Below are 17,186 nucleotides of genomic sequence, written 5' to 3'. Positions count from 1 at the left end.
ATGATACATGCAAGTAGCAGAAAAGAAGTGAGGAGTGTAAGGTGTACCTTCCTAACCTGTTGTGAGACAGCATATCTTATGCCAGTATGACCCCCCCACCTACAAAAATGTCTTATTTTCAAGCAACACATACCAAAAGAGGATATCTCAACAATCACTGCACTTTTTCAAAGTCATATCATGGCATTTAGGTTAGTGAAATTTGTTTAGTAGCATCTATCTTTCTCAGTATAATACCTTTGGACACTTTTCCTATGCAGGGAAGGGCAGTATTCCTGGCAAAAAAAAAAAAATCATTATACCAAAAGAAAAACAAAGAATGTTCTAAACATAAGAACTGCAAGTCTAACGTGGGCAGGAAGAATAATGTCCTTACTCCAAAACATGCATATATTATATATATATATATATATGTATATATATATATATATATATATATATATATATATATATATATATATATATATATATAAAGGCACTTCCCAGAAAAAAAAAACAGTATAAATACGATAAACAACTCATATAGATGGAATCAGAAGAGTTGTATAAATCATTCACATTTTTTTAAATGGCAAGATAAAAATTTCCCACGATAAAGTGCACTGTTGCTTTAAGGATCAATGCACACGCTTTTACACTTAATACTTGTCCTGCTCCCTTTTCTATTGTGTTAAGCCAGTGTAACCTGATCAAGTCTTTATAAAAGTTAAGGTCCTTTGGGATTGGGTGGAAATAAGAGATAGGCACTTCTTTGGTGAATGCTCAAGTTTCTCTGACTGCACAGCATGCAAGTAGTGGAATTAGGTTTGTTGTGTTAGTAAAGGAAGCTCAGACAGAAAGGAAGACTGCTGGTAAGTAATAGTACAAAAGGCTGTCTTATGCCTGAAATCTGTAATTTAGCTTTTACAATGATGTCCTGTTGCATAGATGGTTTCTTCTATCAGCACTAACAACCTAATTAAGCTTTATCATAGTACAATGATTACAGTCATGTTTTGGGGGGTTTGTGGGGTCACAGAGATCTCATTGTTTAATTTCAGACTAGCAATCATCAGGTACTGGGACGGAAAGCTGCCAACAATCTGAAAAGTGACAGTTTATATCCTCGTAAGCTAACTCACAGTTCTGTCAGTCACCTTTTTGCCTATACAAAATTCTTTTCCTGCATTTAACTGTGGAAAAATAGAATAAAGCGTATTAAGGTGTTAACAACATAAGTATATATTCAATGACTCAAGGTACAAAGTTCAGTATTGCAAAATAAATAAAAAAAAAAAAAAAAAAAAAAAAAAAAAAAAAAAAGAAAAAGTTTGCTACTCTGTGTTCTAACTATTTTACTTTATTTAAAGGCAAGATGGTTCTGGAACGCAGGACAGTCTTCCAGCTCTGTGTACTTCTTGCTTGCTTTTTTGGATGGATGCTTTCCTGTGCGACAACATTCCTGCCACAGTGGAAACAGCTAAATCTGGACCTAAATGAAATGGAAAATTGGTACATAGGACTGTGGCAAGCATGTGTGATACAAGATGAGGTGGGAGACCAGTGCAAGGGCTACGACTCTTTTTTGGCCCTGCCTTCAGAAATAAGGATTTCTAGGATTCTCATGTTTATCTCAAATGCTGTTGGACTTCTTGGCCTGTTAATTTCATGTCTTGGCTTGGACTGTGTGAAAATGAAAGATGTAACGCTGGAACTAAGAAAGCGCCTGAGGGTCTTTGGAGGAGTACTGTTCTGGATAGCAGGAATTACAACAATCTTCCCGGTCTCACTAGTAGCCCACAGAACAGTGGTAGAATTCTGGGATGATACAATACCAGAGCTTGTGCCTAGGTGGGAATTTGGGGAAGCAATTTTTACAGGATGGTTTTCTGGATTTTTTCTTATAGTTGGTGGAGCACTGATGATTTGCACAACATGCACATCTGAAAAAAAGCTGATACCAATTCACTATGTCACTTCTGAGCCTTATGAACATGACTACCTGGAAACAGAGACAGGACAGGTACATAGAACAGTACGGCATCAACAAATCAAGGGTAATGCATGCTAGCGGCATGGAAGAGAATATGAGACAGCTACTTTAAAATTTAAAGTGATCACACACTTGCTTTTTATTTTTCTGTCAACATTATTATTAATCACAAATATTTAATGTATGTCAATATACTGTGTCTATTCAAAGCATTTTGTGCTGCTCAGTTACTGAATAGTGTGCTCTGAAGTCTAAATAATGTGTTCTCACACAAGAAAGCATGTCACACTCAAAATGTCATACTGCTGATGGAATTTATGATGTTGCAATTAAGTTCTGAATGCCACATTTCTACTTTAGATGTGACTGCAAAAAATAATCCTTTAGAGGTTTACAGAGTAAACAAAAAAAATTGAAGCTTTCCAATGCATGCTTTCTGTACTAAGATCTGCACTCTATGTTCTGCAACAGCATCAAACTTTTGACAATGCCTTGACTTGCTTTAAAAGTTTTAACATTTCATGCTCGTATAATTAATCCACAGGTTTAACTTTTGAAAAGCAGGTGCTGTGCATGAAAAGTTGTTGTACATGTAAGCACATGTAGAAATGGGCAAATTCATGGCATGTGCATACGTTTAAGGAAACAAGACCCACCCTATAGATATATATATATATGTGTGTGTGTATTTATGTATTTGTCTTCAAAATATTTTATGAAGTGCACATTTTATTAAATACAACAGAGCTAATGCAAAAGTAATGCAAAAAAACGATCCTATTAAAGTTGCCAATTTCAGGCATAAAGGAATTTGCTGTGTTTTTAATTCAACTCACCAAAATTACATTGACATACCTTGAAGGCGGTTTCATTAATTTCCATACATTTTAGCAGCTATTTCATTGCAGCAATTGGCATAGTAACTTCACCCCCTCCCCTTCGTTTCCACAGTATGATATTGCATTTTAATGTTTTACTGCTCTGCTCCTGTGTCAAGCTTGCCTAGAATGTAACAATCATGGTAATGTTCTTTTTCGTAACTCAGAAAGATTACAACACACAGAGAGGTAAATATGGGAAGCAGATTTTTATGTAATGTGAAAAGTGGAACCATAATTAGAAAAGTCAAGAGTAAAATCAAATATAAAAACAGGTTTTAGGACACTGTAAAAATGGTACAAAAGTAAAAGCATGTGTGTATAAAGCTCTGGCTTCCCAGAATGAATGGGGCAAAGAAGAAAATGCAGCTTCTGGAAACGAAAGAATAGTATAAAATATCACTTGTGCAGATACTGGTGGCAGTGGGTGTTGTAAGATTCAGACAATGTGAAAATAGGTCTTGTCAAAGTCACTCACAATGTGAAAACAGGGAGGGCTACCTGTCCCAAAGAAGCAATCTAGAACATAACATTATTGGGGTCTCAGGTGATACTAGTCAAACTAGAGGAAACTGGCTTTATAAAAGGACATTCTTTTTTTTTTTCCGGGGGAAGACTAAATAACCTTTCCATCATCAGATTTTGACAATGACCACTTCTCTGAACAACATTCCAAAATGAAACTGACAAAAATCTGATAAAAGACAAATGGATAGTAAATTTAAGATTGTACTGTAAAAAAGCACTGATTCTGGAAGGCTAAGGAATGATAAACTTCCAAAAGGTTACCTTACTCATTTCACTCCAAGGCACACATCAACTAGCAAACAAATGCATACAGAGAAGCTATGCCTTCTGCGGTAGAGGAAATCTACACATAAACAAGACTGGTCTTACTTTTGAGTCATCCATTCCTGTTTTTGGTTCATCTCTGAGACAGAACTTGACATAGTTCAGTTTATGGTAAAGCGTAAATATACTGCAAAAAAATGACTGAAAATAGAGTAGAACTACAAGCAGAGAAAACAGGTCGATAAAGCGTGTCAGATTCTTCTGCTTTCCTACCTCAGTGTAAGCAAGCACATTAAGCCCCCTCTCCCGAGATACAACCCCATGGTGTGACACGGCTGATAATGCCAAACATTTAAAATTTCATTTTAAGACTAAACCTTTTAAAGAAGCAGACCCAGAAGCAATACACTGCACCTTTGTCCTGCAGCACTTCTGAGATATGATTGCATCTGTATATAATTTTAAGGCTGGCTAAAGAACATGATCAAACTGTGTGGAAGAGGAGGAGAAACCCTCTCTCTACCTCCCCAAAATCACATAAAAGGAGGGCAATTGATACATGAGGTTTCTCGGTGTTGCCTAAAATAACACATTACACAACTTTTGTACACTGCCTGATCTCTGGGTATTTCCAAACTAAATTTCAGTACACTGAAATAAACAAGGGCAAGGAAAACATATGCATGATGTACTAAGACTTTTTCTATGATTAAGAAACAATGTGGCACAAACTGCTTGTTGTTAATCACTTGACCTTAATGCAGAAAAGACATTGTTGACCCATATAACATGAGTTTGACAGATTGATGCTTTAAGGTAAAACTGCTGCAGTTATCTAATGGGTAGGTGGCCACTTCATGCTATCAGTACGGCAGAGCACGACTGCATAAGTCGTTCTACCTTCCTCCTTCATCACCCTGGGAAAGGGGAAAAAAACTCTTGGGAAAGACACTTCCATGGCTATAGGAGAGAGAGAAAAAAATGCCCATGGGAATACACAGCTTGTAGAATTTATCATGTACAGTTAAACTGCACAACATAACTTGCCATGTGGTAGCCTCCTTTGGGGAGGTAAGAAGGGGATGACCACAGAGTACTACTCATACAATTAAAAGACATGCTTGGTCAGTACCATAGCTCTCAACCTTCCATGTTCAAAATGAGGAACACTAGCCCTCATAATGTGGAACAAATGGGTAAAATGTGGAACACATACTAATGCCTTACTAACAAGTTCAACTAGGAAGGTCATAGGATGGTTAAAATATGCTGGTTTTACTTATAAAGATGATCTTTTAATGAATTAATATGATTAATTTCTATTTACAATGGATTTCACTTAAAAAAAATTCCTAACACTGAATGTGTGACAGAGTCTTTTCAATGTGGAACTTTGAGGAATTTCGAGGAATATGAACTTTTTAAGACCCCAAATGAGGTACGTTCCTCGTAATGAGGTACACTTGAGAGGTATGGTCAGTACTATAACCAGACTTCACACCTTGTCCTTAGCTTAATCCAAAGACTTAGTCTTTACAGGTTTCTTAATCCTTGAACAAGGTAGTGCAACCACTAAGAAAAGCAAAGTCTGTTGCAACATAAGGAAATCCTAAAGATGTCTAAGGCACATATCCCCCTGGTATCCACCTGAGAACAGGTATGTTGTAAAAAGTAGCTTGTAAGTTAACAAAGATGGATCACAAAACTTTGCACTGAACCTCAGAAAAAATTGTGATGAAGTGCACCCTATTTGTTATTATTTGATGTAAATATCTCACGCTCATAACATGACATAACCCACATAAACATCCCATTTTAAAAGTGACCTCCTTAGGGCCATACAGTATGTTAATTGCAAACTTATGGTTCTCAAGCCATGCAGTCCAGAGCTTTCACCACTGTGCTGCAACTGCCTTTTTCTTCAACACAGCAAAGTATTCACACAAATATACTCAATTTTCTATAGCAACTTCATTTGAACTTTGCAGGGCATTTTCAAGAAACCAGGATGATGACTTGGGCCCACTATCCACATCACCATTTCTTGTCCAATATTATTTCCATGAAGTCAATGCCTTCTGAGCTGCACTGTAATTTGCAGTCAGAAATTGGGGAGGAATAGAGCCAATACTCATGAGAGCAAATAAAAACCTCTTGAGCCAAACTGGTCAGTCCATTGCTAACCTAAATTCTGTATAGCATGTATGGTGTATTAAACTCTGCATAAACTCCAACCTGATTCACCTGCGTTCTCTCTCATGTGAAGCTCAGAAGGTATGTCTAAAATGATTTGCAGTGAATCCACATGGAAAAGGGCCCTGAAGATCCCGGCATCCAAGTACTTAAGTCCTTTACAAGGAGCTCCATAACTTTCAAACAGTAGAGGTCAAACTAACAGATTTGTAGATTTTCATCAAAGTCTTGCTTAAAATGAAACTATTTTTTACTTCCTCAAATTCAAGGGAACCATTCAGTCTTTCCACAATCTAGTCCATCGTACTAAGTTTACAAATTCCTCACCTAGAATTCAGGTGTGAATCCCATATAGCCCCATTGCCTTATCCTTCTTTCAGTTTTAAATTCTTCTGCATAACCCTTTATACCCCGTAAAAAGGCACAGACAGACTCCAAGAAGAATTATTACTGCCAGTCATCTTTCTGAGAAAACTCAGAAGTTTGTTTACACGTGTAAAACATCAATCTGCACTGTGGTCCCACTGAAGGCTCAGTCTGCACTGTCTGGTTAAATGACTTGCTCAGGGTCACACAATATGCACGGGGAGGCTGTGGGAAACAAAATAGGAACTGCTACAGGGTAGAGGCTGATCAGGCATATTCACATATTATCACTTTCCTCTCATTGTCCCCTTCTCCCTGATGGCAACCTCAGTATATTCTCAAAGTTTATACATTCATTAATAAACGTATAAACATTTTCCCTTCATAACACTGTGTGCTGTTTTAACCATCCATAAACTTTTTTTTAATCATTTTACCCAGTTGCTGCCAGTCATCAAGCATCCCCTTCTTCAGGCATACACTGTTCAGGGGATTGGGGGAGGGGGGTGGTCATCCAGGCAGCCATGAAGGTGCATTATGCTCTAACTGGCACTCTAGCAATGGAAGCTTTACCATTTTTAATGCACTAACCCTGGCCCCTGGTGGTGACGTCAGCACTTTTGTCACCACAAAGGTCACCTGTGTCCCCTTGTCCACTTGTGGGTGCTCACCCCTATTTACTAACAGGGTCTGCTGTCCCCAGCTTGGGTGGCAATACCAAAGTCTACTCACCTCTTATACAGATTTCTGCTCTACAGCCAAGGCAGTGTTATTAGAGCAGCGGTAAGATCATAGGTTCATAGGTGTGTACTAGGCTACTGGCTCTGGAGCCTTTAACGAGCCTAGCCCATAGAAGTGACCTGCCCTGACTGGGACAAGAACACCTCCATCTAGAATGGGCACTCCTCATCCTGCCTGCCTGCACCATCAAACGTCTGAATCATTAGTCAGACTTGTTTCTGACATAAAAGTAAACAAAAATAATGCAACAAAAATGATTTATTTTTCCTTGGTAAGATGTGAAATCAACTAATATCATCAGTCTGTGTTTTGTAGTAAGAAACGTAATCTAGAGGTGTGTAAAGACTCTCCTGGTCATGGACTAATGTTAGTACCATATATGAACAGTGGTTCTTTGCACTTCTATCATTTTTAGTCTGCTCATCTGCTACCACATTAAAGCAGTACACAAGCAAGGCAAAGCCTGTATCTTACAAAATGCACATTAATAAAATACAGATTTGCTTAAGTATATCAAGAGACAAACACGCACATTTGGTTATCAAAACTTGTATTTTATCCAATCAATGAAACACATGGAAAGTGCAGAGACAAGAATACACTATGTGACAATATTTGAATCCTACAACAAAATTAGGACATAGAAGACATTTAGAATATAACATGATTAAATATTTAGTTCAGTTCTGAGCATTTTACATAGAATATACCGCTGATAGAGAAGTACAAACCTTTTTAAAATATTCATTTCTATGTGTATAAGAATTCTGCTACAGTTTGTTCATTTGGCTAGAAAGAGTGAAAAGTCCTTCCTTTTACCGGTAATACTTTTACATAACAACACAGCTTTAATTAAAACAAACGCAGCATCCTACATACCATGTTCAATATAACTTGTATACAGATTAAAGTTAAGCAACTCTTAAATATTTACAAAACGATGCGTGGAGTTTCTGACTCCAGTGTTAATACAGTGTGATTTTGATATACTTTAACAAAAAAAAAAAAAAAAAAAAAAAAAAAAAGATGACATAAGGCATACTAAAAAGCAATACTCCATTCTGTAGCAATACCATTTAAAATAATGAAGATTTAAAAGGGGCTACCTTGGAGGCGACCATAAAAACCTACTACAGTTTTAAGAGGGGTAAAGACAGTAACTCACTCATCAAAGAAGGAATAGTGACAGAACATTTTGAATGTTTTTTTGAAAAAATACAATCAGTTTTGTGTTTATCATCCTGCAGCTGGGTAACTGAACTGTGAAGCATTAGTGTTTTGCTTGCAAAAGGCGAAAATGCAAATATACACAGAGTAAAAATCACGTATACATAAATGTGCCAATCTAAAGAGAAAACAGAGATATCCATTTCTTTAAGTGACATTTATTTTAGTTTTATTTAACTTTTGTTGACTGAGTTTAAGCTATGGCATTATAAACCTAAATGATAACTGGAACCCATGTAAAGGCTCTCACTTAAAATGACCAGAACTGAACTATGAAGAACAGAACATAAATAAGTCTGTAAATAAATAAATGAAAGGGAAAGGGATAAAAAAAAGTTACAACTCTTAAGAGCATCAACTCTATAAAACATTTTATACAAAAATCAACATGACAGGTTGAATCAGCATCCTTCATTTAAAAACTCTACTTTTAATAACTCCAAGTTTTCATTTTAATGCTTGACCTTAAAAAGTGAATGGTGATTTCCTAGTAGTCTCCGACTTTACAAAAACTGATAATTTGCTGGTTACAGGGAGGAGGATTAATTATTCCCCTATTTAATGATGGTGCATCTTTCTTTAATATACAGACTGACAGTGACAAGTAGAAATATCAGCATCTTGCACAATGATTCCTGACACAGACTTTGTACATCTATAATGTAGTTAAAAGAAGACAGCCACCTTGCAACAGTTTGTACGCTACTGCTAAACTGCTTCTCAGTGTCCAGCGCTTTCTTCTACAAACTCAAATGCCTGGTCTGAAACTTTGCCCCATGTAAGTACAGTGTTGAACTGAAACCACCAGTGTTCTACATCATCACAGCATCATTTGGAATGATAAGAGAGTTCCTAGATTGCTTGCTTAAAGGCTCATTAATGATGTCTGCACACTCCCTAGAAATGTTATGACACTCCAATGGAAGGGAAATGCATATCTACTGTACAGATGAAAAATATCAGCCTTAAGGCCACATAATGAAAGGAACAGACCCCATGATGTGTTACTGGTGCTCCATGTGACTTCACAAGAAAGGAATGTTCAATATGAGAGAAGCTGGCGTTCTCTCTTACAAGTCTATGTTGTATTCTGTGCAAAAGTATGGAATCAGTACCTTCTGGGAAAGGGAGGTCATGTTAGTCTGAGAGTAAAAAGCCTTGGGAAAAAGTGCGTGTACACACACATGCATGTGTCTACCTATAGGAAGAGTGAAGGTCAGTAGGTAAACTAAACAAAATCCAATAGCCTCAGCAAAATTACAGATTACCACCATGGTTTAGTCCAAACAATTTTAGCTGCTCAAGTATAAGACAGTACCTTTCCACCACCACAAAGGAACACAATAGACAAAATGAAGACTGTTTGTAGTGCAGCCAGTGGATCATACTGGTAGTTATTTAGGACTAAAAGAAGATGCCATCCGAACATAAGTGCACTCATCTGTACGCAGTGTGAATAATGACAAAGTACTGCAGTGTCTGCCTGATTTGAACAGAGTCAGGAACTGCAGCAGTGTTCTAGTGGGTACATCAGCATTCTACAGCTGATATGACATAATCCTGGGGCTGAAGTCCAAAGAACAAACATTTGCTTCTTTTAGCAATATTGAAAAATAAAGCTGGAAAGGACAGTCATGACTAGAAAATAATATTTATTAGGGGGTTTACATGATCTTTAGAGAAACAAGAAGGAAAGTTAGAGAAGAAAACAGCCAACTTACTCAAATTTTCTTAAGTGTGTCTAACCCACACAAACAGCAGCAAGTGGTTTAAAATTTAAGACTTCATAAAGACTAAACATTTACAGGAAGAACGTCTTGAGATGTGGTTTTGGTTAAACTACTGGTGGGGGTACTTAAAAAAGGTACTAAAATATAAACAGACTTGACATCTTCAGTGCAGCAACAATAAAAATACTGTACATTCACAACAATGCAAGCCTGCATTAACATGGTCCACACTGTTTCTTTCTCTGTACTGACCAGGACAGAGAGATTGAGACAGAAGAACTAAGGGGTGCAAGTGATATAAATTTACACAGCACCTGTCAGATGAGGCAGCTTTGCAGGTTTGAAAAAAGAGCTCACCTTGCAGAGAACACCAAACTGACAAAGTTACACCGCTATACAAAAATATTGCATGGCACATTGCCATTTTCACAGTCTGGTCACATGAAAACAGTGAAAAGAATAAAATAGCTCCTGTTGAACATATCTATTAACACAGTGCTGTTCAACAGAAAACATATATACTCTGTGCTGCAGTTTTTTCCTGTGTTTCATCTTTACAAAACATGAGCACACCAGAAATGCATACAAACTGTACAAAATTAGCTTCAGTGTACCAGAATAATCCTACTTTGGTTCTTCTGACAAAAACCTTTTTACATATAAGTTTTCAATATTGTTTATTTTACAGATACATACACTTCTAGTCCAACTGCTGTAAGATAAAGACTTTTTCCCATAAAGCAGGTGACTATACTAAAAAACTGGTAAAAATGAGGTGGAAAACACTTTGTGTTCGAAAAATGAAGTCATACATCATGAGCTGGTAATGATGGTATGTTGATTTTTGCTCTTGTGAAATACGCTATCTTCTCCCTAAAAAAACAGAACAGAATAAATTAACTGGCATAAATATTTAAAAAAAAACATCCATGCAAACGTTTTTAAGCAAGATTTTGAATTTGGCTTACACAAAACAAGAACCAACACTACAATGTCACACCTTTCTAAGGAGTAAAGATTAAAATGAATGGTATTCAGTGTTGTTTCACAGAGGACAAGGCTTTGTGTGCTGCCAAGGACACGCATACATTAACAGAAGTAGGGCTAATACTGCTGAATGGACAATTCCCATTAAGGTGTACTGGTCAAATCAAACTTGTCACATCATGATGCAGTGGACGGTGCTGAACAGTATTTTCATCCCATAAACACGGCCATTGCATTGGGGGAACTTTTAAAAAACTGCTTTACCCATAACCATGCCACTGAGGACAAGAAATAAAGTTTAACGTTAGTGGCATCAATGTAAAGAAAGCATGCGGTGCATCCATAGACTGATGGATGCAACACCTTGCATGTGCAAAGATAAATCCATTAAATTATATGGACATATACCATGCCAACCCTACAGTGACATCACTGAAGGATACAGCAAATTTATTAGGGCAGTGGTTTAACAAAATGTTTATTAAAGATATGACAAGGATACAAATGCATCACAGGATTTAACTCACTAGATGTTACAAGGCACCTATGAATTTGTCCAATACTCTAACAGGAGAAACAAAGCACATTATGTCCACTGACAATAAATATGTTAAGTTTTCACTGCCTCTAAACACTTTGATAAGACTTCTAAAAAGCAAGGAATGTCAAAAGTGCTCAACAAATTCTGGAGCTAAAGTAAGCTAGTTCTATAAAAAAGTTTGCCTACTTATCTGCATAACAAATTCTCAAAGAGAGTTTTACCGAATGAAAGCCATTTAGAATACAGTCAACTTTAAAATGCTGGCCTTTTAGCCTCCAACTGGCTACACAGCTGGTGGCCTAAAGGTTAAATTACATAAACAAACCATAAATAAGTAAAGATACACTTTTCATACCACCATGACAGGCTGGGCTGTATAACCCCACAATTTTGCCCTAGTCCAGAGAGATGTCATGTACATAAAGTCTAGCACACTTCATTTAACAGTGGTAAAACCGAAGGCAGAAAAACTTTTATTAAGTTTAACCAGAAGGTATGTTTATGGTACATAACCAAACTAACTTCATCATTGTTCCTCATCTCATATTCTAGGAGGGTTGTTGTGTTTTTCGGCTTTTTCCAGTTAGGGGTCGCCACAGCGGAACTCCGGTCCGCTAATGATTGGCAGTTGATTTTTACGCACAACCTTCAACGAAGTTACGCCCATTCACGCATGTCTCCACACAGAAGACGCTCTAGCTGAGAATCAAACTGAACAGCATCTTACTGTGAGGCGACAATGCTACCGCAGCACCACTGTTCCACAAAACAGAAGAAAATGTTAAAGAGACTGAGAACAGCAAAAGGATGCCAATGTAGGGCTTCTGTTAGGAAATCACAACAAATTATGGAGTGTAAAGACATAAGAAGGATTATGTATCATAAGCAGCAGGCAAAATATTATGCAAGCATACCATCTCTGCCTGCATCTTTGGTCGAGCATGTCACGCTATTTCTTACTGCTTATAGCGGGGGGAAAGTAAACTTTTATATGGCACCTGCTGAGAATTGTACAAACTGCAAATGCAACATCTTTTAAAACCAATTGTTAAAGTAAATATTTGATGCAATTTTTTGGTAGACACAGAAATAACCATAGTCACAGCACATAAATAAGCAGGGTGGGTCATGTTCCTGCCAGCTGTGTGGGATGGTTGCAGAATTTGTCACTGTAGCCATCTCAGTTTCCAGGGGCTGAAACGTAACGTTTCTGTGTTTAAGTGTTTAATATATATTATGTATGTGTGTGTGTGATACCTATGTGTACAGAATGGTCAAGTTTTTTTTTTTGTCGACCGCAAAGAAGAAGAAGAACATGACTTGCCCTCCCCTTGCAGATCCACGGTAGTGCCCCTTCTATTGATTCAAAGTGGTGTATAACAATAGCATGGCATCAATGTACAATGAGTTGATAAAAGTGTCAATCCATCGAGATATATATATATATCTATATATATATATATATATATATATCTATATATATATATATATATATATATGTGTGTGTGTGTGTGTGTGTGTGTGTGTATCTACTTCACAAACTAGAAATCCCACTTACCCGACTTTCATAAAACCAAGATGGCAAAGCTGACAACTCAGAAGACTGACCGCTGGGAACACTGACTTTCAACTCCAGGTAGGTAACTGCTTGGCCAGAATGTTGAACTTTGCCCCTTACCTTCGTGGTAGTGTGTTCTCAGAGTTGGTATATTTAGTTGTGGGGGGGGGGGGGTGAGGAGTGAAGCTCCCCATATGGGTGGGTTTCATTTTCTACGTTTTTTTATTTATTTTTTTGGCCAAGTGGTTACTTACCTGGAGTTTTTATTTATTTATTTATTTAAATTTGTTGACCGGGAGTGTCCGACTGGACATGGGTCCATTTTCAGCGGAGGCCCGGGGAGAAAAGCTCCACAGTAAAATAAACAGACAGTAGTTACATTGGATTACATAGCGATTAACAATTTAACATAGAAATTACTTACAACATATTTACAGATGAAGAACATAGTACATCAGTAGACAACTAGAATCTTTATCTGTGAAGTACATAACAGGCATTAACAAATGTAACAATGAGAAGTTCCTGCTGTATAATAAGTACTAGGCTTATGAGCATCTGAGCTTGCTATAATCAAGGTAGTTAGTGGAGTGGAAAGAAAGGTAGTAGTTGGATGGGGTGGATGGTATTAGAGTGGGAGTTGCAAGGGCACAGCCAGCATGTTTTTAGGTGCGCTTTTAATAAAGTTTTGAAGTTGGTGCATGATGGTACGGAGGTAATTGTGGGTGGGAGTGAGTTCCATAATTTGGCTATGATGCAAGAGAATAGTGCTTCACCAGCAGAGTTATTGGCTTTAGTGATTTGCAAGTGATTTTTGTTGCTGGATCTTAGTGGTCTGGTGGTGCGATAGGGTTGGAGTAGATTCTGGAGGGATGGGACATTTAGTGGATGGTTTACTAGTTTGTGGGCGAGTGAGAGTTGATACCACTGAAGAAGGTGAGGGAGTTCAAGCCAGCCCAGTTCAGCAAGTGAGAGACTGTGGTGACTATGGTAGGATGCCCCTGTGGCGAATTTGGCGATTTTGTTGTAGCAGGTCTCTAGCTTGTTTAGATCACATTGCCTTAGGTTGGTATATACTGGAGAGGCATAAAGTAGGGTGGAGATAAGGTGGGAATTTGCTACTGAAATCTTTGCTGCTTTGGTGAGAAATTGTTTATTTCTGTATAATGCTCCTAGATTTTTTGTGGACTTTTTTATGGTCATGGATATGTGAATGCCAAATTTTAGTTTATTGTCTATTTCCACTCTTAGCAATTTGGTGTGTTCAGTTGGGTATATAGTGGTGTTGTCTTTTGCTGTGATGTTAAAGTGAGAGTTGTTTTGAGTATGTTTGGTGGGTTGGAAGATGAGTAGTTTAGTTTTGTTTGGGTTGAGTATTAATTGGGCATCGGATAACCATGTTTCAACAGAGGAAAAGGCTTCCTGTGTGACTTTTTGCAGTTTGGGTAGGGACTGGGCTGAGCAGATGATGGTCGAGTCATCTGCGTATTGGATGAGTGTGCCATGTTTGGTGGCAGAGGCTAGATTATTGGTGTAAACAGAGAAGAGTAGGGGTCCAAGGATGGAACCTTGGGGAACCCCTATGGAGACAGGTAGTTGGGGAGATATGTCATTCTGCCATACAATGGATTGTTGGCGGTCAGACAGGTAACTCTGAAACCAGTTGGTGACTGACTGTGAGAAGGATAGGTTATTGAGGACAGAGATAAGTTGTTTGTGTGGGACCATGTCAAATGCTTTAGATAGGTCTAGGAAAGTAGCAGAGGAGAGATAGCCATTGTTTTTATGCTGAAGGATAGTGTTAGTAAAGGAGTGTAAAGGCAGTGGTGGTGCTATGGTTTGGTCGGAAACCATGCTGAGTACTGGAAAGGAGGTTGTTAGTAAGGGGGTAGTCTGAGACCTGAGAGTGTATGCATCTCTCTAGTATTTTGGAGAGTGGTGAGAGAATAGCTATGGGGCGGTAACTGGTTAGTTCTGCAGAGGGTCCGCCTTTGTGGAGGGGAATTATATGTGAGACTTTCCACAATGTGGGAACGTAACTTTCTGACAGAGATCGGTTAATCAAGATGGATACTGGGTAGGCCAGAGCATCAGCTGCGATTTGTAGGTATTCACTTGGGAGGTTGTCTGCTGCTAATTTGGTGGGTTTAAGTTTAGTTAAGAGTTTTTGTATGTTGGAGGTAGGTACAGGAGAAAAAGAGAAGGCAGTGGGGAGATTACTAGTTGAAGGTGTGGGTTGGAGGTGAGGGGGTTGTGTTGTTTAGCTAGTGATAGTATGGTTTGGGTGAAGTGTGTGTTGAATGAGGTAGCAATATTTTCTGAGGAGTGAGGGATGTTAGGAGGAGGGGTACTGACTTTACCTGGGTGGAGGATGGAGTTTATGGAGGACCAGAATTGTTTGGGGCTGTGTTGTGAGGAGTCTAGGGCAGACAGGTAGTGTTGGAATTTGTCCTGTTTTATTAGCTTTTTGACTCTATTGCTAGTTCTAGGAATTTCTGTCTAGCTGCGGGGGTTTTGGTTTTGCGCCAGTGCTCCCAGGCTTTATCCCTGTTTTTCATTTCTGACTTAGTGGTTTTCTGTAGCCATGGAGAGGGTTGTGCTTTGGTTCTGGAAAATCTTATGGGGGCATGGTAATTAAGGATGTTCAGGAAGGTAGTATTAAAAAATTCAACTGCGTCATCTAGACTGAGGTACTTTAGAGCATGCCAGTTATATTATTTGAGGGATGAGATGAATGTGAGTGGGTTAAATTTTATTTTTTTACGTATTTGACGATAGATGACAGGTTTAGCTTGGTACAGGTATTTTTTGAGTAGGAATGTTGGGGAGTGATCACTGAGGCTATCTGATAAGCAGCCTGTTATATATGACTGGGGGTTCTTACTGACTAGTATCCAATCCAGGGTAGTGTGCTTGCTGGAGTTTTTATTTATCCTTGTTGGTGACTGGACTATTTGGGTGAAGCCATGAAGGTGTACATGATGGGGTGGATTGTTGCCAGAACAGGATTGCCAGTGAATATTGAAATCACCTAAGATGATAGTTTCTTGGGGGAGATGGTGGGTAGACCAGCTGAGGAGGTTTTCTAGTGGAGGGATGTTTTGGCCAGGTGGGAAGTAGCATCCAATTATGTTGATGGTTTTGTTTTGGTTAATTTTGAGGTTGGTATATATTATTTCTTCATTGCCTATTTGTGGAGCTGATGATTTTAAGATCTGGATGTTTAGATGCTGTTTAAATATTATAGCTACACCACCTCCTTTTTTGTTTAGCCGGTCTACTCTTAGTATGCTGTAATCTGTAGGGAGTATTTGTTGAAAGTCGATGTTCTGGGAGGTCGGTCTTCTGAGTTTTCTGCTTTGTCATCTTGGTTTTATAGAAGTCCGACTGGGTCAGGAACCCATTTTCAGTGGAGGCCCAGGGAGAAAAGCTCCAAATGATGCATGAAAGTTAAGACATACATGAACAAGACAACAGCAAGTATTAAAACACACATTAAATAAGTAATGAAAACTAAAGTACAGAGAGGCAGATACAATAATAAAACATGTACTAGACAGGTAATACTAAATATTTTTTTTTAAAGCAGGATTAAGGTAAAGATTGAGGGTCAGGGAGTGGGTCAGAATATTAGAAGCAGGCATATGCTTAGAAGAATTGTGGTGTAGGATAGGAATAATTAAGGGTGTAGAAATACATAAAGTTTCTTAGTTTGATATGGTAATGGCTAGTAGAAGAGATTCACGGTCTAGGGATCTCCAGATGTAGAAAGGAAAAGTCCTAGAGACTGGATGGAGGGATGGAGCACACATTTATTATATGCATAGATTTCTTAACTGAGGATCGGAGCATACATATTCATCTCACAACTGAATGAGCAGTAGCAGCAGTCGTAGCTGACATACGAGTAAGCAACACAAATTCAGCTTCCTGAGTAATCAAATACAAAATGGTCGACAGCCACAACAGAGGAATCTGTATGTCAATGCAGTTGACCCACTAACTGCAGTAACAGAAGTAAGCAGTTGCAGCTGTTTCCTGTGAGCAACTCCTAGGTGTGATGGTAAAATCTTTGCTTTATAGTGGGAATATTTATGGCTTAAGTTAAAATGGTACCTTTCCCAGTCTGCACTTTATATTTATATATTCTGTGAATTTTTTAATTGATAACACGATCACCAGGATTTTTACTTTTCTTATT

The 17,186-nt window shown here is 38.1% G+C and overlaps 2 protein-coding genes across 2 annotated transcripts in view; one reads left to right on the top strand and one right to left on the bottom strand.

Moving 5' to 3' along the window:
- Positions 1-688: 688 nt before the first annotated feature.
- Positions 689-2,782, top strand: CLDN22 (claudin 22). The gene is made up of 2 exons (XM_044062545.1): positions 689-851; positions 1,350-2,782. Exon 2 carries the CDS (start codon positions 1,355-1,357, stop codon positions 2,048-2,050), a length of 696 nt encoding a protein of 231 aa, XP_043918480.1. The 5' UTR covers positions 689-851; positions 1,350-1,354; the 3' UTR covers positions 2,051-2,782.
- Positions 2,783-7,475: 4,693 nt separating this feature from the next.
- Positions 7,476-17,186, bottom strand: part of WWC2 (WW and C2 domain containing 2) — a 1,656,421-nt gene continuing 1,646,710 nt past the window's right edge. Inside the window, exon 23 of the mRNA XM_044062544.1 lies at positions 7,476-10,772. Coding sequence (XP_043918479.1) covers positions 10,706-10,772 — 67 coding nt within the window. The 3' untranslated portion in view covers positions 7,476-10,705. The remainder of the gene's footprint in view (positions 10,773-17,186) is intronic.

This window comes from Protopterus annectens, chromosome 2.part1 (genome assembly GCF_019279795.1).
Source record: "Protopterus annectens isolate FY-2018-M chromosome 2.part1, PAN1.0, whole genome shotgun sequence".
Classification (NCBI taxonomy): Eukaryota; Metazoa; Chordata; order Ceratodontiformes; family Protopteridae; genus Protopterus; species Protopterus annectens.
The sequence above is the reverse complement of the archived record's forward strand: the minus strand, read 5'-3'. Positions and strand labels throughout refer to the sequence as shown.

Excerpts from the sequence above, each read along its gene's own strand:
- CLDN22 (XM_044062545.1), top strand. The coding sequence starts at position 1,355 with ATGGTTCTGGAACGCAGGACAGTCTTCCAGCTCTGTGTACTTCTTGCT.